This window comes from Thamnophis sirtalis, unplaced genomic scaffold, assembly GCF_051295495.1.
Source record: "Thamnophis sirtalis isolate CommonGarterSnake01/CBP01778 unplaced genomic scaffold, rThaSir2_p1.2 scaffold_6, whole genome shotgun sequence".
Lineage (NCBI taxonomy): Eukaryota > Metazoa > Chordata > Lepidosauria > Squamata > Natricidae > Thamnophis > Thamnophis sirtalis.
Genome location: NW_028261386.1, coordinates 24,558,420 through 24,583,690, shown reverse-complemented (window position 1 = coordinate 24,583,690; position 25,271 = coordinate 24,558,420). Strand labels below are relative to the sequence as shown.

The window sequence follows — 25,271 nt, the reverse complement described above, 5'->3', positions numbered from 1 at the left end:
GTCTGTCTGTCTGTGTGTGTATCTGTGTGTGTGTGTGAGAGAGAGAGAGAGAGAGAGAGAGAGGCGAAGAAAGAAGAGAAAAAAATACCCAATGAAATACCGATCCCTACCGCCGCTCTCGCTTGGCTACTAGCTAGAACAAAAGGAGGAGGTGGGAAGGACACTGCGCTTCGGATGGGCCTCTGCAACTAGGCAACGGTTTCCATGGTGAAGAGAATCAACTCGCAGGCGGCGGCGTTGGAGGAAGGAGCGCTGTACAAGAGACTAGGCCGTTGTGTGGAGCGTGAATGGTGGGGGAGTTGTGGAAGAAGACAACTATGTCCTTAATGGCCCCCTCGCCCTCGCCATCGTTAATGTCATTGCTGAAGCTTTAAAGAGTCAAAACAGAACAGGTGAGAGCTTGTGTGGCGGCACACCAGTCATGGTGGTGCTGTTAGAAGAGAATATTTCTAGCTCAGAGTTGAGCCTTGAGTCCTTATGGGGTGGGTCATGTTGCCTAGTTTGGTAATGAAATGTCTGCAAGAAAACAAACTTACCAGAGCACGAAGGACCCCACAGATGCACAGTTCCCTCTACACATCTTGACATATATGATAATAACAATCTTTAATTCAAATCATTATTTTTTTTTGCTTTGCTTGAAATTATACCCTATGTTTGAAAGGTAATTATTACAATGCCTGTTTTTATGTTGTGAAAATATGTGTAGGAAATTATATTATTACTTTTTTTCTTTGTTTGCTGCTTTGGACATCCTGCAAAGAAATATGAGATATCTAGTAGAAAGAAGTAATTAGATTAGGACCTTGGGTTCAAGAGTTGTGATCTTGGAAGGTCCTGTCTTACATCTTTATCTATTTGACAGTGTCAGTGTGCAGGTGGATTGACATCTGCTGCTCTGAGTTGCTAAAAAAAATGGAATAGAAAATGGGAGAGTGGGATAATTTTTAAATATTTATATAGATAGGCATTAGGGTAGTCACTAACAAATCTTCATTATTAGTATTAGCAATATCAGGTTATTTTAAATAGAATCCTTATCCATATATGACTTATTAACATTGAGAAAAGAGTCTGTACACTACAGTATACCCTCCATTTTTTTTAGTGTAAAACAAAATTGGGAAGGAATTTTATACATACAAACTGATGTATGAGATATATGATATATCTCATATATATGATATATGAGAACAGTCTAACTCTTCCTCAAATTTAAATTCAGTAAAATACATATTAAATAACAAAAGATTATAAGCGTAGAGTTTTAATTAATTATTTTCTTTTATTACATCTTCCATTTAGTAAAGAAGACAAATAATATTTTTAGAACAAAAAAGTACCTTTTCTTTATTTGGAAGTAAAGCATCTAGAAAATGTTTTCCACCTTTTATTTGAGGAGTTATGTTTCTAATCTATAGTAGTGTAACTGCTTATATAACAATGCTATTTTTACTATTGTTAATTATGCTAGCATATCATTGCTGACATCGAGTATATGATTGCAATGATCTTTGTTGGAATCCCTATAGGGTGGGGGGGCGACGACAATATAAATACAGATACCAACTTCAACAAATAATGACGACATATCCAAATTAATAGATCTTTTAAAAAATTGTTTTTACTTCTTTTCAGAGGCCTGACCTAGGAGTTCAGAAAACCCAGGCCAGAACATCCTGTTTTCAACTTTCAAGGCCACTTTTATTGTCAATAGAAAACTGACATCAGGTAGGCCTCACATGGTACTGCATGAATTGGGTACGAGCCCAATCTTCAGTTTCAAAGTCAAAGTCATAACCTCTCAAAAGAGGGAACTTTTGTCTAGATTAAGAGATTTGTAATACATTGCATACTCCATAAGAGAGAGCATATTTGTCTGTAACATCTATCAGTGGAATAGATTTCTCTCAAATATGCTTCAGACTGCTTTTCTGGGTTGAGGAACCTGTTGGAGCAGATTTGAAGGGACAGGGAAGGGTTCTGCTTAATTTATTCATGTTAATATTAGATATAGCTGTCTTTAGCTTTCCCACATTAGGTTCTGAAAGCTTAGATACAGGGGTAGGTTTCTGCTGGCATTACTGCCGGTTTGGTGCGTGTGTGATTTGCACGCACGCGTTTGCAGTTGCCTGTAAATAGGGCTGCACATGTGCAGAACATTAAAAATGTCCCAAAAAAAGCATGCTGCGGCAACTGAGGAACTGATTTGGAGGTGTGGCGAGCCTACCGTCCCTACTGGTTTGGTGACCCAGTCACAATTTCCACTACCAGTTCACCCAAACTGGTGCGAATCGATAGCAACTCACTTCTGCTTAGATAACATAATAGCAATAGCACTTAGACTTATATACCGCTTAACAGAGTCAGCTTATTGCCCCCAACAATCTGGGTCCTCATAAGCTTATAACTTCAAATAATCTCACTAAAGAAAACAAAAATCAGCAATACAAAAAAACCCCTAATAATTATATTAATTATATATAATTGTCAAGCTCGCTTTCATTGAGGGCCACATCAGGGTTGTATTTGACCTTGGGGGGCTGGGGTGGGCGTGGCCAGCTCAATGTCACATGTCAGGGGCACCTGTGGCGGCCCCAGTGCTCTGCCAGTGAAAACGGGCTCCCAAGTTCCGTTTTGGCTGCAATGGCCTCCTGCAACCCTCTGCCAGTGAAAATGGAGCTCAGGAGGGCCGCACAGAGCCCTTCCAAGCTCCAATTTCACTGGCAGAGGCACTGCGGGGCAGTCCTTTGCTGTTTACAGGGCTGTCCCGCGGGCCAGATCTAAGCACCCCATCATATGGATCCAGCCCCCAGGTCTTGAGTTTGACACCCTTGTATTAATGGATGCTCAGAAAACAAGTTGATCAGGTGTTTCAAGATTCTCCCTCAATATATATTTTCCATTAATGAAGGAATCAGTATCTTTCTTTCTCTATATATTTTGAAATATATACTGGAAAATTAAGTGCTGTTTTAAAAAAAGATCCTCATATTTGCATAGATTTCCACAATCAAATAATTCTGAAGTTAAGCCCAGAAATGAATTGAATTTAAGCTATTTCTTTCCAGAAAGAAATTTTTCTTTAACTTTCTATAAAGTTATTGATTTTTATAAAGAACCAAAGTTCCACTCTTCCACTGGAAATGTGAAAGATAAACCCCACATTTCTTTATTCTGTAAATCATAACAGTTTTTGTAATTACATTCTTAATTTCTGGATCAGAATAATTGAATAGTGTACAATATTCCCTGAAATGACAGGAAGATTGAAAGAGTAGAGTAATCCCTTAAAATACAGAATTACTAGTTGTATTTATTATGCAAGAGACTTTTAGTGTAGTGTTTAAGATACCAGGCTAGAAACTGGGAGGCAGGGAGTTCTAGTTCCTCCTTAAGCAAAAAGCCTACTTGGTAACTTTGGGCCAGTGTCTGGCTTTCAACCTTAGAAAGGAGGAAATGGCAAACCAATTCTGAAAAACCTTGCCAAGAAAACTGCAAGGAATTGTGCAGATAGTCTCTGAGAATTGAACATGACTGAACATAAGGAAAAATATATATCATGGACCAAATTTAGAAGGAAAGTCTGTTTCCTTCTAAATCATGCTTTATGTACTGTTTTCATAAGGTAGGATAAATTTGAATTAACTATATTTGAAAATTCTTTAGGGACACCTATGTAAAGTAAAAAAAATATTCTAGGTACTACCACCACTTCCAAGCCTTTATTACTTTATTAGTGTTGTTAGAATCCAGTGGCATCCAATTTAAACTGTTTCTTCTATAAAAGCCTAAATTTATATATTATAGAAGTTAGGGACTTAAATTTCAAAAGTATGAATAATACATAAAATAACATCTGGCCATAAAATCAGCCTTGTCTAAACTAATGTCTTGAACATATATAGATATTCTTAATAGCATAAGGGAGCCCTAAATAACATAATTTTAATAGGAATTGAGAATGACTTGTTTATTTATCATGTTAATATGTAATATATTTTGAAGCAGCTTAGAATGTTCCATGAGCTCAGTCTATGTGGTTTATTCAGAAAGCTATAGTAAAGAAAATAAGATCATTCACTATGAGTGTTAAATAATAATTAAGGGACACATATACTTACCCAAATTTCAAAACCTCAAAGTATTTCTGAAAATATTGAGTAATCCCAAGTATATCAAAACCCTTTCCTGTGTACAAGAAATAATTGCAAGTGGAGTGTACTTATTTAATGATAAAACTGCTATATCAATTAGAAGTGAAATATAAACACTGAGGCTAAAATAACGGGGTATGAACTATAAATCAAATCACAAAATTGTTGTTTTGGGGGGAATGTTTGCAAGAAGATACTACAATAGGTGATTTCTCTACTTTCCTAATTCAGAATTAGTTTAGAAATCTTGGATACAACATTTTTGTTTCTTCTGTTTTATATGTTTCAACATTTTTCTTACATTCTTGATTTCACCTGATGTACGCTATCCAGTTAACATTAAAATATAGCTTATAGTGAACTCCAGTTTCTCCTGGCTAGAAAGCTCATACTTAGGTACTGTTTTTTCCTTTCTTAATGGATTTCAGGAAGAAAACAAAATATTTCATTGTTTATGGCCACCCACTAATGGAAGGAGTGAGGAAATTGAAAAAAGGTTGCAATAGAAGACAATATCCTGTACATTACACATACAATTATATTAATGAGCTGAAGTCATTGCTGAAGAAAATCTTCTATTGAAGCCATTCTGCCCTCCCTCTTAGTTCCAATATTTATATACCCTGTTTCCCCCAAAATGAGAACTATCCCGAAAATAAGCCCTAGCATGTTTTTTTAACTCCTGGGTGTAGAGCTTAATATAAATCCTTCCCCCCCCCCCAAATAAGCTGTACTTAAGAGCCTGCACAACTGCCCGCCCATCCATTCTGTCTGGTTCCTCATGGTCCCACAGCCATGAGCAAGGCAGTTGGGTAATGGAGCTGTCCCATGCGTCCTGCACCAGCTTACCCCAGGGTAAGCCAAGCCATAGCCATGCCCTGATACCTGCCTTGTGGTGGCAGCACTAGCAGCCAATGGGTGCCGGTCCATTTCTGCTTGCTCACAGCTGCAATGGAGCAGGAGGCTGAGCAGTGTGTTGATGCCATGGCTGCGAGGCAAGGGTTGGGGCATGGGCGGCCTGGCTGTGGGGGCCCTAAGGTAAGCTGGTGTGGGGTGCATGTGGAGCAGCTCCATCCTCCTGCCTTGCAGTGGCGTGCAGCCACTGCAAGGCAGGAGGATGGAGCTGCTCCACATGCACCCCACACCAGCTTACCTTAGGGCCCCCACAGCCAGGCCGCCCATGCCCCAACCCAGCTCATGCAACGGCAGTTACTCCGTTTTAGTTTACATACTGTATCCTATGTTTTTTCTTATGATTATTTCTTTCGCGTATTTTGAAATCTTACACTAATAAAAAACAATATGAATGAAAAACAAAGATGGAATCAATCTCATGATTACATATTAACTGATAAAATTTCCCGTCTTAAATTAAATACACTGATTTATTCAACCATTTAAAATACAGACTCTTACGTGTAAAGCCTGTATGTCTTGGAAGCCCCAGTTTAGAATTTCTGCTGAGTTAAACCGGGATTAGCACAATGCAAAAAAAAAAACCCTAGTCTAATGACTTTAGTTAATATGATACAAGCATTATAGTAATTAATCTTTCTTAAATATAATTAAATTACGTCTGTGAACAGCTTACCTTGGCTCCTTGCCTTTCTGTGAGGTTTATTGGGACTTCAAATTCCGGTCTTTTTGTGTTATAAAGCGATATAGCTAAAAATACTGTAGATATCTTGTTGTTCCATTCCCTAATTGCTAATCCTTCAAAACAGATACGTCACAACACACAGAAGTACGATTTTGAATTGTTAAAACAGCCTTACAAAGAGGCATCTGCAAATTGCTTATGAAGCAGCCATACTAGCCAGGAGAAAAATGTGGCTGCTTTCATAATTTGAAAAAAAGTATGTGCTGCAATTTACCTCTTTCTAAGGTTTTGCACAACCCCACTATTCATGAGTAGAACAAAACATATATCATCTACCTTACAAAAACTGTAGCGTTCCAGCTCAATTATAACTAATTTGATTACAATTTGTAACATGGATATTTTTATGTTTCTAGGAATCACCATCCAATTTTGTTATGCTTTTGATATTGTAATAAATATCATTGATTTTTTGCACTTCCGAAAAATGTGCTTTAGAGTAATGAGGCAGAAATATTTGTAGGTGGGAATGACCTGAGGAGAACAAAGCAGAATGATAAAATCCTGTAAGAAAAAAACTTAGGAGCAATAGCTGGAAATGTTGGGATATGTTTATCCACGAGAAGATTACCCACCCACCCCTTGAGCCATTAATGTTAATAACATGATGTATTTGAAGCTAACGGAACATTACATCAGATTAGATTTACATTAAGTTGATTGCAACAGTAGAATTGTGATATAGTTAAGACACAGATCATTGTTGCACATCCATTTGGCTCAACCTTGCCCAACTTCTCACCTTTTAGATGTGTTGCACTTGTGACTGCAGCTTCCAGAATTCCCAACCAACATGCTAACTTAGAATTCTGACAACTATAATGCCAACATCTAAGGAGTACCAGATTGAGGGATGTTCATTTATAATCATTGAGCTAGAAAGTAACTTAGAGACCATCTGGTAGCCTTATTCCCTATCCAGTGCAGGAATTCTATACTACAGCATCAGCCTGTGACTAAACGCCTCCAACAAATAACGGTCTATCATCTCCCACTTTGAACAGCTTTTATCATTATGAAATCTATGATGCCCAACTAAAATCTACGTTTGCAAAATAATTCAAATATTGTTATTGCCATTTTTAATTATTTTGGCTCCTTTCTATGTAAAAAGACATGGCATTTGGACCTCCCAAAAACCTGAATGGTCCCAAGATGCAAACAAAGATGAGCACCTGGACACCACTGAATCATCAGCTCATGAATGATAAGGTAAGTTTTAGGAACTTTATAAATTATGAATCATTTGTGTTTTTGCCCACTTTCTTAACAGCTACGTAGGCCTCCAGCATGTTAGGTAACAACAGCATCAAGATCATTCTTGTATGATTCTAATAAGCCCCTTTTCTGCTTGGAGAATTGCCCTGGATAAAACCCAGATAGTTCGTGTTTTAGCAATACTTCAGACTTTCCAGACTTGATATCTTTCACATACGTTGAAACTATAAATTGTCATTCCCTGGCAACCTCACAACATTGCAGAGAGCTCTAATCACATGATCACATTTTCAAACTGCACTGCGTGCTTCCCACAAGCAAACTCAGTGAGGAAACTAGTAGGAAAAGTTGCAAGGCACTCCCTCATTTTTTTCCCATAGGTGCTTTTTCAAGAGGCAACTGGACTTCCTTGTTTTTCTTTTAAGACATTTCGCTTCTCATCCAAGAAGCTTCTTCAGTTTCTTGGATGAGAAGTGAAACATCTTCAAAGAAAAACAAGAAAGTCCAGTTGCCTCTTGAAAAAAGCACTTTTGGGACAACCATGACCTGGATGACTGAGAATCTCCATAGACATCCTTCATTTTTCCCACCACAGCAACCTCCCACCCACGCATAGCCTATATCAGCCCACCCTCAATTCACTTTTGGCCCGCACTGGTTCTCCTCAAGCTCTCCAGTCCTCTATGGCATTCATGCACTTCTTATCTGGGACTTCTGTGTCTTCCTGTGTATTTTGGGGTTACAAAAGCAATCAGGAGATTCCAGGATTCCCATTACTAAATAATGTGGTCATGTGATGTTTTTCGATCATTGTATTGAACTGAAAATTGTATTAAGGTCTTCTGAAGCAGATAGGATTCTGATCATTTCTTAAATTAGAATTGCCTCTTTTATCCTGTTCCTCTGACAGCTTCATTTACTTAATTGTTTCTAATAATGTAATGAGTCATTTCTTATTGAATCTTAGAAAAAGTAATTTTAAAATTAGTTTTATTTCTTTACAGGTATTTGAAGAAAGAAGAAACTTGTTGGGGAAATGGGTAATCATCTTTTATTTCAATTGCTCTGTCAATCTTACAGGCTTCAATATTTATTGTACAATATCTAGACGTCGCTGGGAAATGTAAGCGTATTCCAAAATCCTTACGATCAGCATTTTTTAAACCATAGAACATAGTGTGTGAATATTTTTAAAAAGAGCATAACATTTATCTAAGAGTATTTCCAAAAAGGGACTTTTACAATGTAAAAGATTTTTACTTCCATAGTTCTATAATTCCTCGATTACAGGAATTGTCTGAAGGACATTCATTTGGGAAGGCTGATTTAGAGGTTATTTATTCCTTATACTATACATAAACAATGTATTCTAGGTCTTCAAAAAATAGGTTTCCTAGTGTGTATTCAGTATATAACAGTTTATATCATGCCACTTTTATGAAATTCTTACTTGCACCTAACTTTCTTCTCTTAGGAATAGAGTTTGAAGTAGGTTGCCAGTGATACAGTAAAAAACTTTAGTATCTCACAGTATCCTTCCTTCCTTCTATATAGTGGCTCATACATTACTTTAACTGCTTACAATAACATACATAAAATATATTACAATCAAAGCAGTTGAGGAAAGTTATCATAGACTTATCAGTACCTGAATGACTGTCTTATACAAAATTGCCTGATCTCCATCAAAACACAAAATGCAGAATAATGCTCTTGTTATAGGAAGACATATTCTGATTGAATATTAATAATATTTTAATAGTAAGAGCAATTTGAAAGTGGAACCAATTATGGAGGGAAATGGTGGGCTTTCTTTAGTTGGATGTGTTCTAGTGGGAGGCTGGACAATTATTTGTGGGAAATACTTTAGGGGCTTGACCGTTCCTTTCAACTCTTATGATTCTGTGTTGCTGATTTTAATAAAAAAGTGCAGTCTACTTTTGAATGATGTCCCATGTTGAGGACAAAGCAAAATGTATTCTTTTTTAAATTATGCTTATGAACTGTCCACAAATACCTAGATAATACTTCTAGAGGCAAAATGTGGCCTAAATGAATTCTTGGCGGACATTTGAAACAAGGAAAGGTGCAGAGATCTCTCTCACTTTTGGAATTAGCTTAAGTTCATAATTGGCTTTGCAGTTTATTGCTTGTAAACTATAATGAGGGAAAGTCACTTGTAAATGGCTCCCCCAGAGGTCATGAAAATCACAACTCCGTTTTTTCCCCACAGTTTGACAAGTGGACAGACAGTCAAAGGCGAAGAGTCCTGGCAGACTTCTTGGAGCACTGCTCCCTTTCACAGCTGAAATTCTGTTTCAAACTGCTGCAGGATCGAGTGCCAATTGAAGCACTGGATTTCACCACCCAGCTTCCCCGAGTGTTAACTTTGTACATCTTTTCTTTCCTGGATCCTCGAAGTCTCTCCCAATGTGCCCAGGTAAAACTCAGCATGTTGGAAAGGATGCAGCGGAGAGATACAAAGCTGAACTCATTGGGTAGGTTTAGCCTAGAGAAGGGAAAGCTAAGGGAATTATGTTAACAGATTTCACATTTTCAGAGGTGCTGAGGCAAAACAATAGTTACCTATGCTGCTTTGTAAAAGGCACAAAGAAATGTCTTACTTAATAGGTATTGATTATAGTTTAGGAAATATTTCCTACTGGAAAAGCTCTTCGACAACAAAATGAGCTGAGTAAGGAAGTGCTAATGAATTTCACTTGTGTAGCTTTTCACAGTAAGACTGGTCAATTCTATATACCTTGATGGGGACATGGGAAGTAGATTAATTATCTGAGTCTTTTCCAGCTAGCAATTTTACAACACTTGAACATAATTGCAAGATCAGTTTAGAGTCACACTGGCATTGATGAATTTTCAACTCATTGTTAAGGCTCATCAACATACCTAATTTAGGTCCTAAACTTTATGGTTCTAGTTTCTGGCAAGTTCAGCTAAAAGATTCTCAAAATATATATTTCAGTTGTGACCTTGGAGACCCATTTTACGTCAGAATAAATAATAATGGGCTAGATTTATAGTCTTCCCTCTCCCAAAGTCCTTTGAATGGATACAATTCTAGTAATAGCTGGCCAGAATGACTGCTAATTGTGCTTCCTTGCGATCATGCCAATTTTAGTTTAAAATATGTAAAGCGAATCAGAATGGGTTGTAAAGTAGACTTTATTGGTGACTAAGACGACTCTTAACTCTTTTATAAAACACCTGCTTTTTGTACAGTACTTTGTGTATTTGCAGGAAATACATCTAATCACATACTGCAAATTAGAAGATATACAATTATGAAATGTAGCACTGACATATACTTCAAAAGTCCAGAGTCTAGGTTGGATCAAAGAATATATATTCAAATGAATACTTCCTTGGAATTATCAATTAGAGTTAAAACAACACTGTGTTTTAAAATTGTCAAAATGTGTTTTGTATTTGGAGGATGTGCCCCATATCTCATGGGTTTTTGCTATGATATAGTCCTTTGAAACACAGTAAAGGTATTTTGGCACTTTCAGGTAAATTGGCACTGGAACTACTTAACCCAGCTTGATCAACTCTGGATGCCAAAATGTCTGCGTTTTGAATGGTACATCAATTTCTCTCCAACTCCATTTGAGCAAGGAATCTGGAAGAAACACTATATTAAGAAGATAGAAGAATTTCGAGTGTCCAGACCTAAGGTATTTATTAAGCCTTTGGAAGATGAGTATTTTGGATAATAAATCTGAATGTTATATTATATATTGGATGTTTGAAATTTCCATATGCAAGTATGTTTTAGTAAACATGGGAAACATTCAGGCTTATAATTCCATATTGAAGCAGAACAGTTTTATAAGATTGTACTAGATGCTGTTCTGAAATTCTGAACCGTCTCATAGAATGTATAATCTCCTGAAAATTCATGTGTGGATATCTGAGCTGGTACTTCAAAGTGTTTATGTATAAAAACGTATAGTGATGTAAATTTAAAGGAAGGTCTTTGTTTTGGTGATAGAGCACTTTGCTGGTGCATCTGGGGAATACAGATGGAGATGGCTCCATCTGTATTCCCCAACAAATTTATATAGTGTTGGAAACAACTGTTCTCAGATGATATTGAAAAAGCTGGAGCAGATTTAATACAACTCAGTTATGTTTCTACTGCATCCAATTAAATACAATAACCAGAGATTCTGGCCATACTCAGTTTGTAAAGAATGGATGAAATTTATTTCTGCATGGTATAATGATGGTCATTGACTTGTTTGGCTTTAAAGCCTAAAGACAATTTCACATAAATATATTTGTCATGGCTGGTCATGGTCTCTAAAGAAAATTTATACAATCAGAATTAATGTTCATCAAAATATTGATACCTGACAAGAAAATATAGATCAGTGATGGTGAACCTTTTTATTACGGCGTGCCAAAATTGCGTGTGCGTGCACACACCAATTCAATCCTCCCCGCCCACCTGTGCATGTGCAGGTCTCTCGTCGTCCCCCCCCCCCCCGCACATATATGCACGATCCTTCCCCAGGCTCCGGAGGCTTTCCTAAAGCCTGGGGCTTGTGAAAACAGCCTCCCCCGGCCTTCCGGAAGCTGGAAACGTAACATTTCTGAACTTCTGGTTGGCCCATTGGGGCTGTTTTTCGCCCTCCCCAGACTTCAGGAAAGCCTCCGGAGGCTGGGGAGGGCGAAAAACAGGGACTTCCGATTGGCCTGTTGGCCCTGTTATTCGCCCTCCCCAGCCTCCGGAGGCTTTCCTGAAGCCTGGGGAGGATGAAAATGGCATCCACTGGCTCTCCAGAAGGGTGAAAATCACTGGCCAGCGCGTGCATGCAAACTGGAACCAACAACTTGCGTGCCAGCAAATATGGCTCCACGTGCCACCTGTGGCATGCGTGCCATAGCTTCACCATCACGGATATAGGGGAAAAGGTTTTGTTTTCATCTCTAGTTAAGAAGGGATAATCTTGGATAGTTCATTGATTAATAAACAGTCATTTTACTCAGTTTTTTTGTGCCTTCAGTATCTGTAACAGATTCAGAGAGACTGAGTTATGGTGAACCAGTGCATTACTACCAGTGCACTACTCTTTTCAAGCAATAAATAAAGATACTATGGGGGACATTAGAAGAGGGACTCAGTGTAGTATGGAATATCAATAACAGCTTTGGGGTTACTTTGCTTATGTTTTGCTTTCTTTAGACCCCACCCAAAAATGATTTTGTGGTGGTTGATGTTCAGCCAATAACAAAAGATGTCCCAGAAATAAAGCAGTCTTTGTTGTCAGTCCTTGAATCAGCATCTCTGTTAAGAAGAAAGATAAACAAAGGAAAGAGAGACCTTCCACCTTGGCGTTCATCAGATAAGCATCCAACAGATATCATTCGTTACAACTATTTGGATAACTTTGATCCCATTGAGCAGGCAAGGCAGGCGTAAGAAACCTTTCTCCTACAGTATTTTTTATCTATGTCTTTCTCTGGCAACAAAACCAATGTTATGTTTGATATTACATTGCCCTCTGCATCAGCAGAAGCTGATCAAAGGATTCTCCTATTTTTTCCTCAAAAGCCAAATCTTTTATTCACTATTTCCTTGTGTATCTCCTTTCAAGATTAGTGGCACATCCTACCTAATTGGACTCTAATTCCAGCCAGTAAAATATGAACAGGGGTTCTTGTGGTGGTCAAATATTTTGGCTAAGCCTGGGCTCCACCAGAATTCTGAGAAAGTCATTGAAGAGTTGTGTTGTCATTTTCAGATATGCCTAGAGCAACTCCAGCCCTAAGTATAATCCTGTTGTGCTAGATCTATCTTCATGTCTCTGGCACTGAGCATTGCTAAGAATCTATGATGCAGCCAATTCTTGAATACCCCAAAGGTCTCACCAAGATTTACTGATATTTTAATTGTTTGATATTTTCAGATCAGAATGAGCAAAATAAAGCATTTTGCAGCCAACAGGTAGCAGCACTTTCAAAACAAGCCAACTCCAAGTTATGGATTACAAACTGATTTTTAAAATTCTAGAAACCACAGAACCCTGAACCATCTGCGTATCTGCTCTTAAGCCCTCATGCAATTCAGCTGTGTGCATGCTTTCTCAATTTGGCTGAGATCAGGCTTATTTCAGAGTGAGTGCTTTTGTCCTAACTAGTCTCATTGCAGGTCAGGGTATCATTTGATACAACTCCTTCATCTTGTCTGTCTTAAGAAGCCATTGTAGCGTTGTTTAATATATCCATTTTCTCCACTCTTGCAGTAGAAGAAAAGGAGGAGGTCTCACCCCAGACCTCAGTCAGTCAGCCTTTCAGAAAAAGAGGAAACCAGGCAGTGGAACGTACAAGCTCAGAAAAGCAAAGTCTCTGGCAAGTATTGTGATTGGTTCACTGTGTAAGCCAAGCAACAGACTCTGTGAGGAGTCCAACCCTCGGCTATTGGCAGCTTTCCCAATGCCCCTTTTATTTGTGCCCCACTGCATTTCATTGCTGTTTGAGTATAGCAGCCTACAATTTAACCATCAGACCTCAAAGCTGCTATTTAATCTTTGCATATAAATTGTTATCACTGCTGGCAAGACAGGCTCTTTTCGGACAGAATATTTTTTGCAGAATGGGGCTCACAGGAGGTATCCTTGGGATCAGCTTTTAAAGACATAGGCAATAAGAAGAATATCACTGTGCAGAGTAAAGGCATGAATAAAAAGTTACATGTTCTACCAGACAGTGTAATTAAGTTGTGATTCCCCCCGCTCCCACTCTTCATTAATGATACTTTGCCAGTATGCGAACAGCAGTGCACTCACAAAAGATAACTGATCTCCAATTGATAGATTATCTTAATTTCATTTTATGCATATTTGGAAAGTATTCAAGAAAATCTGATTCCAATCTATGTTCAAATTCCTAGCACTAAATCACGGGTGTCAATGACGCGATGACAACATTTTTTGCCTTTACAGAGCTGGGGTGGGTGTGGCCTGCACGTGATGCATCCAGCCTGCGGGCTGCCAGTTTGACATTTCTGCACTAATCCCTAAGAGATGGATATCTGTGAAGATTTTCAATAATCCAGGTCATGGTTGTCTCAAAGCTGCTTTTCAAAAGACAATTGGACTTTCTTGGGTTTTTTTCCTTGAAAACGTTTTGCTTCTCATCCAAGAAGCTACTTCAGTTCTGGCTGACTGGTGGGGAATGGAAGGATGACTCAGAGCTAGATTCTGACTGGACATTCCTTTTGAGATGACAGAAGCAAGGTGTTTAACTGAGACAGGTTTGAACTTATAGATCCTGAGGAGGTGGACACAGTCCTCAGATGCTAACCTAGCTACCATCCTCTCTCTCTTTTTTAGATCTCTGCCCCTCTTGGTTAGTGTACACTGTCTGGGAGGTGATAGATGATTGGGTTCATGCTGTAGTCATGGATTCACTGAGGAGGAGGGCAGTGATGCACCACTTCCTCAAGAGATCTTAATAGAATTTTTATTCAGTCTCTAACTTTTCTGTTTTAGAGAAATTTGTTGAGAAAGTGATGGATTGTGACTACAAGAGAGTCCTGGAGTTAACTGATTATCTGGACACCTTTCAGTCAGATTTGAGGCCCAGGCATAGTAGAGAGATAGCAATAGTTGTGTTTGTTAATGACTAGAGGAACTACGACCAAGATTCTTACTGATCTCTTTCAGTGCCATCCGCCATAGTGTTGTTCTGGTCTGCCGGAAGTGGAAGAATAGTGCTGAGGTAGTGTCCTGCTTTTTCTGTGTTTGGGTCCAGTCAGTGGTGACAAGAGAAGATAGCCTGAGTCCAAGCCTCTTGGTCTGTGGGGTACCTCTGGGCATTATACTCTTATTCTTTCTGTTAGATACTGCACTATTTAATCATTCAGTTTTTGACTTATTCAGTGTCAGAATCATATAATAAGTCCAGTAAGTCTAAATAAGTCCAATAGGGTTTCTAAATTTTCTGTTGTTAATTTTTGATCAGGTTTCTGAATGTTCCATCTTGATTTAGTAATTGTTTTGAATTATATTATACAGTATATTTGAAGATATTGGAACCAATGAGATATTTCTAATTGTTCTAAGATGAGACGTAAAATTCCTCTTTGTTCTATTAAAAATTTAATATTGAATTTCTTGGAAAAGTATTTCCAAAATAGTCTTCACCTTTCCTGGCTTATCGTCATTATTTCTACTACTATTGTTATCATTACCGGTGTAGCTTCTTATAACTTAAAGCTGAAAATATAAATACCTACATGGTTCCAAGTTGTTCACTATGGAATAATTCCAGTGTAGATATATTTAAAATTTTGGTTCCTGTTTTTGTTGAAGCATCTATCATAACAATTTCATCATTTGTACATATTTGAAGAATAGGTTGTATAGTTAATTATTAATAGCAATAGCAATAGCAGTAGACTTATATACCGCTTCATAGGCCTTTCAGGCCTCTCTAAGCGGTTTACAGAGAGTCAGCATATTGCCCCCAACAATCTGGGTCCTCATTTTACCCACCTCGGAAGGATGGAAGGCTGAGTCAACCCTGAGCCGGTGAGATTTGAACCGCTGACCTGCTGATCTAGCAGTAGCCTGCAGTGCTGCATTTAACCACTGCGCCACCTTGGCTCAGTTATTAAGTTATTCAGTAATGATCTTTGGTTTAACGCTGGAATGAAATCCCCAATATGTGCTTGCTCAAGCCCATGATTAACCTTATAAAACAATACAAAACACTTGAGTTCCAAAAAACACCTTCAAGTGTCTTTTATTATTTTCCTTGTTCTGAGGAGCCTGACTTTGTGAATTAACATATTCTACTTCCTCCTCCTTTAGCAACCTAACAGTGAATTATCGAGAACACCAGATTGTGGGACTCAGGTATATGAAGCCCTTTGGAGCATTTGCTGTCCATTGCTCATTCTGTGCTTCCTCTGTTTCTGGGGGCAGAGAGGCAGTAGCAGGTTCCCATTCTGCCAGCCATCCCATCCTGTCATGCAACATCACTATCTTTGACATTTTAAGCTCTAGCATGCCCATCTGTTGCTCTTTCAATTGCTACCTGCCAATCATATTGCAAATTAATCCCTGTCATTCACAAATTGTTTCTAACTCTAGCTTTTTCAACCAAATGCTACGGAAATGGAAAATGCTGCTATTAGCCTTTCCAGACTTAAACACTGTTGCCAGGCAAGCTTTATCTGCCACAATCTCTTTATAATAAGTGCTAGAGAAGATATTAGATAAATAAATTAAGGCTGCAATCCTAAAGTATGTCTCCTTCTGATTGGAAATCGTAAGTCTTGTTGATTAATGTGCTTTTTTGTTTTGCATTACTAAGCACTAGCTATCATTGGGGTTAATGAATAGTATCCACAAAGTATCACTTCAAATTTCAGGTCTGAAATCACAGGCCATGACAGAATGCCCTGCCGTATAAAGATGAATGACTTCCTGTGGATGTCTCAAAGTAGGATTCTCATAAATAATCAGTGACTCACGTTTTCAGCGTGATGGGTGACATACAGGCTGCATAGAAAAATGCAGCATTTTATAACCTACAAATATCCAAAGTTTGGACTTAATGGCATTTTCAGTCTAATCCCCCCGCTTGTTGGAGCCAGTAGCACTGCAGGAGCCCAAACCAACCATACGTGAAACAATTCTGTCATAGCATGAATGGGACAGATGAGTGAACATTTGGATCACATGCTTTTCTGGCCAAGAGGGACAGATGAACAGAGCATGGACATTTATTTCATGATCTTTTTATGAGATCTGAATTAAGGCCGTGGTGCTGTGAGCCATAGCTTGAGCTTTGTTTCTTAATACAGGGAGGAAACAAGCGAAGGATCCCAATTCAGACAGCACAATAAATTAAGACAGAGCTTCGGTGATCTGTTTATCTGCTCCTGGTAGGAAGAGCGAAGTGTAAGGGTTTGAAAAGAATCCACAGGCACACCAGGACATTCAGGATAAGTTAGAGACTTCTAAAACTTTAATTTGCTTTAACATGTAAAAGTTAATGTGGTAGAGTCAAAGGTGTGCTTTAATAGTTTAAGGATTTTTTGGGTTCCAAATTGTTTCTTTTTTTTGGCTCAAAGAAAGGAGATAGCTGCATTTCTGAAGATGATATTATTTGTAACACTTGTTCCTCATCATTGCTATTATAGAAGTAAGAAATAAATAATAAATGAACAATTAAGGGAAACCTGAACCCAAAACCAAAATACAGTAATAGCCAGAGACCTGTGGACATAAATAATTATGGCTGCCTATTCTGAAAATGCAAAAACTATTAATTTCCAATGAAATTGGAAATTGAAAATTAAATGAGGTGAATACTGTTTTCTAGGATTGTTTTTTAAATTTCTTCTAATAATTTTTAGACCCAGTGTTCCTCGGTGGTCTGCCTTTCAGGTGATAACTAGTTCCAATCCTGCTTAGCTTTCTAGCCTATACCAATATGTCTGGTATAGGTGCTATAATCTAATGAAATCCTGACCTTGAACTGATTAGAATAAACTGGGTTTATATCAGTAAAGCAAACAGTAAAAAAAAAAGGTCTCTTACACGAATCTAGAGTTTATCCAAACTTCTGTAAAAGAAAGAGTCTCCATTCATTCATTGTTTCATTCATTCATTTCATTTCATTCAATTTCTATAGCCATATGACTGGACAGCTTACATTTTTAAAATTACAAAACAATTGAAACAATTAAAAACAAAGAGTAAAAACATTCAAAACCACAGGTATATACAAACATCTAGAAAATATATATAAACAGCAACTGAGTTAATTGCTTCCTCTCATTGTTTCTTTCTTTTGCCTTTTTGTCTATCCTCTTTTCTAGTAACTGGGGCAAAACCCATGGCCTAATTGATTGTAGCGTACTGGGGGGGGGAGGTGGGAACTGTAAGAGGGTTTGAGGAATTATGGAGATCCAGCAGCTTGGACATAAGAAGATTCTGGGTAATGCAGCTGAAACTATGCCTTTCTACTGTTAGCTTTACTTTCTAATTTTTAAACTCCCTTAAAACTAAACACAGCTTTGGGAGCCTCTGGTTCACCAAGGGTTTCGGTAGGGTCAAGGGGAAACAAATGATGAAATGAACATTGCAACACAAATTCTACACATTGTATGTAACTTACAAGAACAAAAAGATGGAGCTTGCATTGTGACATTACAACATGCATTTCATGATTTTGCTATCACTGTGTTTAGAAATGGATGACTAGCATACAGTGAGGCCCAGGATTACATAAAAGCTGAGATTTTCAGGATTCCATATTAAATTTTTGGAGAACATTTTGGTATAATTGTGGCTCTTCATGCTCCAGAGTTTACTACGCCCAAGAGCATTTTACCAGTTAGCATTATTTACTATGCCATACACTCATTCACATCCCTTAGCAGAAAATACTTGGCAATCAACAGCCAAATCTCGGCTCAGTACATGGTACCTCTTGGAGTCCATCTATCTTTTTCAATTTTATCACTAAAACCATGGAAGTCAAAGCTTCATTTTCATGTTTACCAGAAATGTCATCACTTGCTCGGTTCCAAATTTCATGTTTATCCACTTTGTTTCCTAGATGTCCCTCTCGGCAGAACTTGACTCAGAGGCAGAAGTGACAGTTCGCCCAAACTGGGCTCAGCATCAGCCAAACAGCTACCCACTGACTAAATCAACAGCTAAAATGTTTGCTCAGAGTGCTCAGTGGAATGCTGAAATACGTCCTGCGCCCGCTCGAAGCCCCATCCCAAAACTGAGTGAGAAAGGAAAGAAAGCCTTTACCCGAACTAGCAGAAGCTCACCAAGTCAGTAAACGCTTGTTCATTTAAAATAAATATGGGGTGGATGGCTGAAAAGGAGAGAGGGATGAAAAGAAAACAGAAGTGCTGTCTCCTCTGATGTTTGTGCCTCGATTTGAACTTTAGCGAGAGCCCATTTGGATCTCTCTTAAATCTGAATGCTGTAGACCAGAGGTCCCAACCCTCATGCCGTGGCCCACCACTGGCCCATGGCCCGTTCAGATGCAGGCTGTGGAAACGGTGGGTAAGGGTGCGCACATGCACAGCTCCATGTACGTGCGCAGTGTCAAGCAACCACATGCGGCTCCATTTGTATGAGCAGCTTTTGCACGTGTGCCTGCCTGCCTGCCTGCCCTTTGCACAGAGCCATCCCCCGCTCCCAACAGTCCACAAAGGCAGGAAGGTTGGAGGCAGCTGCTGTAGATCAGTGGTCTGCAACCTTGGCAACTTTAAGACCTGTGGACTTTAACTCTCAGAGTTCCTCAGCCAGCTTTGCTGGCTGAGGAACTCTGGGAGTTGAAGTCCACAAGTCTTAAAGTTGCCAAGGTTGCAGACCACTGCTGTAGATGACAGAGAATTTGCTTAGGTTTGCATTCCACTTGATGGCTTCCTAAATTGATTGATCCTTGCAGGAATCCGCGTGCTTGACTAGATAGATCTCTGCTCTGATAGTATGTTCTTAAATGCAATGTATAATATAATTTTCTTAACACTAAACTTAATTATTTTAATCTCCCACTCCCTTCCAGCATCACCACTATTTGAAAGTCAACCCTGGGAAGTTCCATCATCCCTCTATATATCTGATGCAGAGCAAGAAGCTGAAGAAAAGAGAACCTCCACATCACTACTGACTTAGTTTCCCAAAAGAAAAAGTGCTTGTTCAATTATTGTTAAGTGAGATGCCTCTTTCTCAAAGTTGGTGTTTGGACAAGGATTAAGAATCAAGTAGATTAGCTGACAGATTTATCCTGACTCCATTTCCACAGTGAATCAATTAGCGGATATCTTGGTTTTAAAAATTTGTGAAGCCAGGAACTTGCCATGTGGCCTTGGATGGTTTCCCAGCCTCAGTTACTCAGCTGTGGAATGGAAATTGTCTTAATGTATTTCATAGGAATGTTGTGAGGATGAATGTTATAGGGATTGCAACAGCTCAATTCTGCTTAGATTTATTTATGTATTCAGTGAAATTTACATAACTGAGTGAACAATTGCAGCTGAAGGTATTTAGAAACTAAAACAATGCATCTCAATGCAGAATTTTAAAAAAACAAGTTAAAAATGGGGGAATATTTGAAATTGGTGTATATCATACTAAATAATAATAGCTAAATGACTATCATGACCTGTGCCAAATGTAGTTTTCACATCCATTTCTGCATCTTCTTTTCTTTCCGTCTATCATGAATAAATGCTTGAATAAGATAAGTATTTAATATATATAAGGAAAAAGGCAGGGTGTATATTAAATAAAGAATTGTCACCTCTTCAAGGCTGCCATTATTAGCATGGGGTTTGAAAACTCCTTGGAAAGAGGCCAATCATGCTTGGCTGGTGCTGTTTGAAAAAGCATTTTGTAATGTGACAATGTTCACTGTGCACTGGAACATGCTAATTAACTGGGATGTATAATGAGGAAGGTCAAATATAAGACCAGGAATATACGGTAATGTATCAATTCATCAATGTTGGTTATGATGCTGACTTTTTAATGTAATCCAGTGTGCAATAGCTACTAGCACCTGTTCAATAATCAAGCTATAGAAACATGATTTGATTTTTTAAAAAAACTGCAATATGGAATGGGAAAAAGGCATTGGCTTGTCATGTTTTTTTTTTTTTTTAACTATACCCAAATAGACTGACCCAGACTCAAAAGAGCCACACAAGCCCTGGATGAGTAATTTTTTTATAGTTCCCTAAAAGGTTGGAAGATTTGTCAAAATAAAACAAGGTATAAAAGTGAAATATGAAATTTACACATGTATATGTGAGTGTCAGATCTGCCATCACACCACCTCAGCCCTGCTTTGCATTGATGGCGGCCTGCATATGTCAGGAATCAGAAGTGCCGACCAGAAACAGCGGTTGTGTGATCCAAGGACATCAGCATGGTAACGGAAAGCAAACGCCCACCAAAGAGGCACCAAAGATAGACCTGTTACCAGAACAACTAATTTGAACTTCATTGGACAATAGCCAGATGACCAAGGGGGAAGGCCAGGGAGAAGGGAAAAATAGCGGCTTTGCGTGGGAATTTTCAGATTTGGCTTTTCCTATACTGTAACCACTTGGCTTAAGTAAAAGTATACCTTTCGCAACAAATGGAAGCAAGGGTCTTTCTTTCATAAATGTCCAAACAGAGACAGGCCTGACAACAAGTGCTTGCTTTTTGACTCCACCCTATATTATATTACATTTTATTCCTATTATTATATTACTCTGTTAAATAGTACTATTATAACCACCACTATATTCTATTATATTGCTATTCAATAATATTATTATATTACTCTCTTATAATACTACTAGCAATACTTTTTTCTTATATTACTTTCTGTCTTTAATTCCTCTCTGGAATTTCTTCTGCTTTTTCTTTCCCTGTTAATAGCTAACATTTTTCCACATTGTGCTTTGTTGTGCCTCTACACTTCTTTTTCCTTTGGACCATCCACTCCTTTTGAAAGAAAAAACACCTCCTTTTATTTGGCACTGTTCTGTGTTTTCTTTGGTTGCAGAACTTCCAAGACACATACCTCCTCCATTTTCTTCCCCATCTGTTTCAAAGTTGTAGCTTTATTGGCAACACTTGTATTCTGATGCTGGGCGGGGGGGACTCATATGGGAGGGAGGCCAGATGGGTGCCTGCAATTTTTATAAGCAGCCTGCTCTTCCACAGAAGAGGAAGAGGGATCATGGAAAGGGGAACTAATGTAGTCATCAGAAGAACACCAATAGAGCCAGCTTGGTCTAGTGGTTAAGGCACCAGGCTATAAAGCAGGAGACCATGAGTTCAAGTCTTGGCTTAGCCATGAAAGCTGGTTGGGTAACTTTGGGCCAGTCACACACTCTCAGCCCAACCCACCTCACAGGGTTATTGTGAGGAAAATAGGAAGAGGCAGGTGTGTTGGGTATGTTTACCACCTTAAAGGTGAGATATTTGTAAACAAACATTCCTATTGTCAGGGTTCCAAATAGCATCCAAAAGTAAATCAAAGTCCAAGGCAAAGTATTGCTCAAAGTTCCAATTTATTAAGAGAGCCATGTTGGCACATCTGGGGAAAAACGAATCTGAAAGCTTCCCGGTTTTCCCCACCTAGTTGAAAGTTCAAAATCTTGCCCCCACACCCACAAGTCCATCACATGATCCAATCTTCCACTGCCATGCTGGCAGTTCTACCCATCCAGTTCCAATCATGTGCAGAGGTGCAAAGACAAAGGATGACCTTGGCTTTCTAGAAAGAATTTTGTTATGGCTACATCACATCTCACACCTATTTTCACAAAGGCCAAACACATAGCATGAAAAATTTAGATTAAAAGGTTGCTTTCTCCAAAATATTACTGTGGCAAAATCCAGCCTTTGAGGTTCTATAGGAAGGCCTTTACTATTACATATATGTTTTGTTGGGGAAATACTGTTTATATTTAGTATGGAAAACGTTTGTCCCCATGTAACTAAACACCTTCAAAAAACGATCTGTTAGAGTCCAGTTTACATTCCTTGGGGTAAAGTAAATAAAGTAGTGCACATTTCGAGGATTAAGAAGTTTGTTCATTCAAATGAATCAAATGTTGACAAAGTGATAACATAATAGAAAGCAAATATTGATAAAACGTTTCTTATGAACCACCCTTTACTAGATTAATGGCAGTCCAAGAAAAGTTTTCAGGCATCTGAGTTGACTCAAAAGAAATCCAAAAATGATAATTCAGTTTATACAAGACCGAATCAAACATTGCATTTTGCATTGTATTAACCTTTATATTTTGGAAAGATGATATGGTCTTACTTTGTTTCTGTAGCCGCTGATTGAACTTTGAGAAACTTAGATTAAAAAAAAAAAGATTTCCCTTATTAAACAGTATGGAAACAAGGCAAGGTGCATAATGTGGGGCCAATGTAGATGTCAGTGAATGTCGCAACCTCCTTCCAATTCTTCTGCAAATTCCATTATTACACACTTGCCTCAGAAATTTCCTTATTAAGGATTGTAAAAATGAATTTTTCACCTGTTTATGTTGCCTTGTTGAGATCTGCTGATTTGTCAGGCATTAAGTAGAGCTAGTTCCTCTATTGGAATTCCTTATGGCAAGAAAGGAAGGTGCCAGAATCTTCACAAGTAGGGAATAGCCTGCTGGTGTGAAGGAGGATATCAAGCCTCTAGCTATTGCTGTCTATCCCATTTCTCTCTTAATTTGACTATTTTATGTTTGAGGAGTTTTCTCTTACATGCTTTGTTTGGACTGCTAAAAGAGGCCTTTTTGTTTTCAGCCCTTGACCTTGAATGCTTAAGAGTCTGCAGCAGGTTTTCTACCTCCTTGGGAGTCCAGCGTTTGTTTGCTGTTACTCATGAGTCAGATCCCCACCTCTTTCTGCAGGGGAGTTTGCCACATGAATTAACTCTTTTCCTTTCATGCTGAGGGCTAAGGTATCCCTGGATAGAAATGCTGATTATGCCAATAGGCAATAGTGAGAACAATCAAACAATGGAACAGCTTGCCTTTGGAAGTTGTGGGAGCTTCCTCACTGGAGGCTTTCAGGAAAAGATTGGACTGCCATTTGTCAGAAATGGTGTAGGGTCTCCTACTTGGGCAGGGGTTGGTTGGGCTTAATGACCTACAAGGTCCCTTCCAACTCTGTTAATGGGTAATCTGCCAGCCATCTGCTACCTACAGCCCAGCTGGAGAAAAGCAAAGTGAGGTGTTCTTTAAACCATGAAAAAGACAGGAAAAACATGCTGGATTTAAACCACGGTGTGTATAAAAAGGGGTTGCACTTTTGTGTTGAAAGCGCAATCAAATTTCCGAAGTGACCTCCAGGTTCACACTGGGGAGACCAAAGTTTGTGCATGGCATTAAGGCATGGAACATCTTTCCCATAGGGGCTTGAGAAAGCAGCAGCAGCAGAAAGTGAAAAGAAGGATTAAAGAGATTCTCCCTTATGTAGTGGTGATAATGGATACATGGTTAGTGGTTGATTGGAAAAAGAGAGTGTACAAATGTTGAGCTGCTCTACCAATGCTAGTCATATTCACTGGCATACAGTTCTCATTCTACTCCACCATCTACTTTCTTTCAAAAATTGTCCATCCTTTATCTAGCACTCCACCACCAACCCTATTCCATTTACAGTGCACATTTAAAGACTCATTAAGGAAATGTACATTGCTCCTGAGAATCCTTTCCCGCATTTTTATCAAAATGCTTGAATTAGGGAGAGACTGGAGGGGAGGAGTCAGAGCTCCAAAACTGACAAATGTAAGAACAAAGAAGAAAAGAGGTAATCTTGAGGAGTAACCTTAGAAAGACAGGGGAGTAATTAAAAAAATCTAATGCCATCTAAGAAACAAGTGGATCACTTTTGATTTTGATTGTGGACCTTTGTGGATTGTATTTTAGAATAGAAATCTAATATAAACATTCAGACAGAAGATCCATGTTCTAATAAATCATGCATGTGCATAAAAAGGGATATTTCCTTCACCTATGAAATAATAGCAACAATTCTTTATAAGATCAAAGATCAGCTAAACCCAAAATACTAATATGGAATATCTTCTAAACCCAAAATAATTGGCTTTTGTCTCAGTTTTTACCTCATTTTCATTGCAGCCATGCAATTGGCTAGTGTAATAAGTATAACATGGTTGGCGTCTGAAAAAAGAAGGTTGATATGAAAATTGGCTAGTTTGAAGACAACTGCAAATCATGTAATTCTTTCTTCCTAAGCATTGGGGAATAGAATGGAAGCAGCAGCAGTACGGAATTGTCCAGCGGGTCACAACATAATTTTGAATAAAGAATTGGGAAAAGGCAATCATTGTCCAACTATTTATTGTATCTCTCTTAAGAAAATGAGGAACAGTGGACTGCATTTTAATTGCTCCAAAAATGTTCCCCCTTCTGTTACTTTTTTTTTCTATTTATTAAATGGACTTATGGGCAGGATCACCACAGATGGGGAGTGCAGCCAAGAAAGTAAAAGAGGCTTCCTCCTGGGGAGGAAAGCTATGGCAAATCTAGACAGCATAATAAAAAGCAGGAATATCACCCTGCCAACAAAAGTGGCTATGGTTTTCCCAGTTGCAATGTATGGCTGTGAAAGTTAGACCATAAGAAAGGCTGAGCACCAAAGAATTGGGACCTTTAAACTATGATACTAGAGAAGACTCCTGCGAGTCCCTTGGAC

The 25,271-nt window shown here is 38.5% G+C and overlaps 1 protein-coding gene across 4 annotated transcripts; it reads left to right on the top strand.

Annotated features, from left to right (window-relative positions):
- The first annotated feature begins 197 nt into the window (after window positions 1-197).
- On the top strand, window positions 198-21,184 carry FBXO16 (F-box protein 16). Of its 4 annotated transcripts, XM_014074381.2 has the most exons (11): window positions 198-392; window positions 1,639-1,731; window positions 6,932-7,029; window positions 8,040-8,075; window positions 9,269-9,475; window positions 10,566-10,730; window positions 12,245-12,477; window positions 13,305-13,410; window positions 15,876-15,920; window positions 18,637-18,862; window positions 19,606-21,184. In XM_014074381.2, the coding sequence occupies exons 3-11, from the start codon at window positions 6,934-6,936 to the stop codon at window positions 19,713-19,715; spliced, it is 1,224 nt and encodes a 407-aa protein (XP_013929856.2). In that variant the 5' UTR covers window positions 198-392; window positions 1,639-1,731; window positions 6,932-6,933; the 3' UTR covers window positions 19,716-21,184. The 4 variants fall into 4 exon arrangements, with proteins under 4 accessions (XP_013929856.2, XP_087573562.1, XP_087573563.1 ...); XM_087717436.1 differs by lacking the exon at window positions 1,639-1,731; XM_087717437.1 differs by lacking the exon at window positions 9,269-9,475.
- Window positions 21,185-25,271: the final 4,087 nt, after the last annotated feature.

Coding starts and splice junctions, on each gene's coding strand:
- FBXO16 (XM_087717436.1), top strand. CDS start 6,934: ATGGCATTTGGACCTCCCAAAAACCTGAATGGTCCCAAGATGCAAACA. Junction 10,731..12,244: donor TTCGAGTGTCCAGACCTAAG/GTATTTATTAAG, acceptor TGCTTTCTTTAG/ACCCCACCCAAAAATGATTT. Junction 12,478..13,304: donor ATTGAGCAGGCAAGGCAGGC/GTAAGAAACCTT, acceptor CCACTCTTGCAG/TAGAAGAAAAGGAGGAGGTC.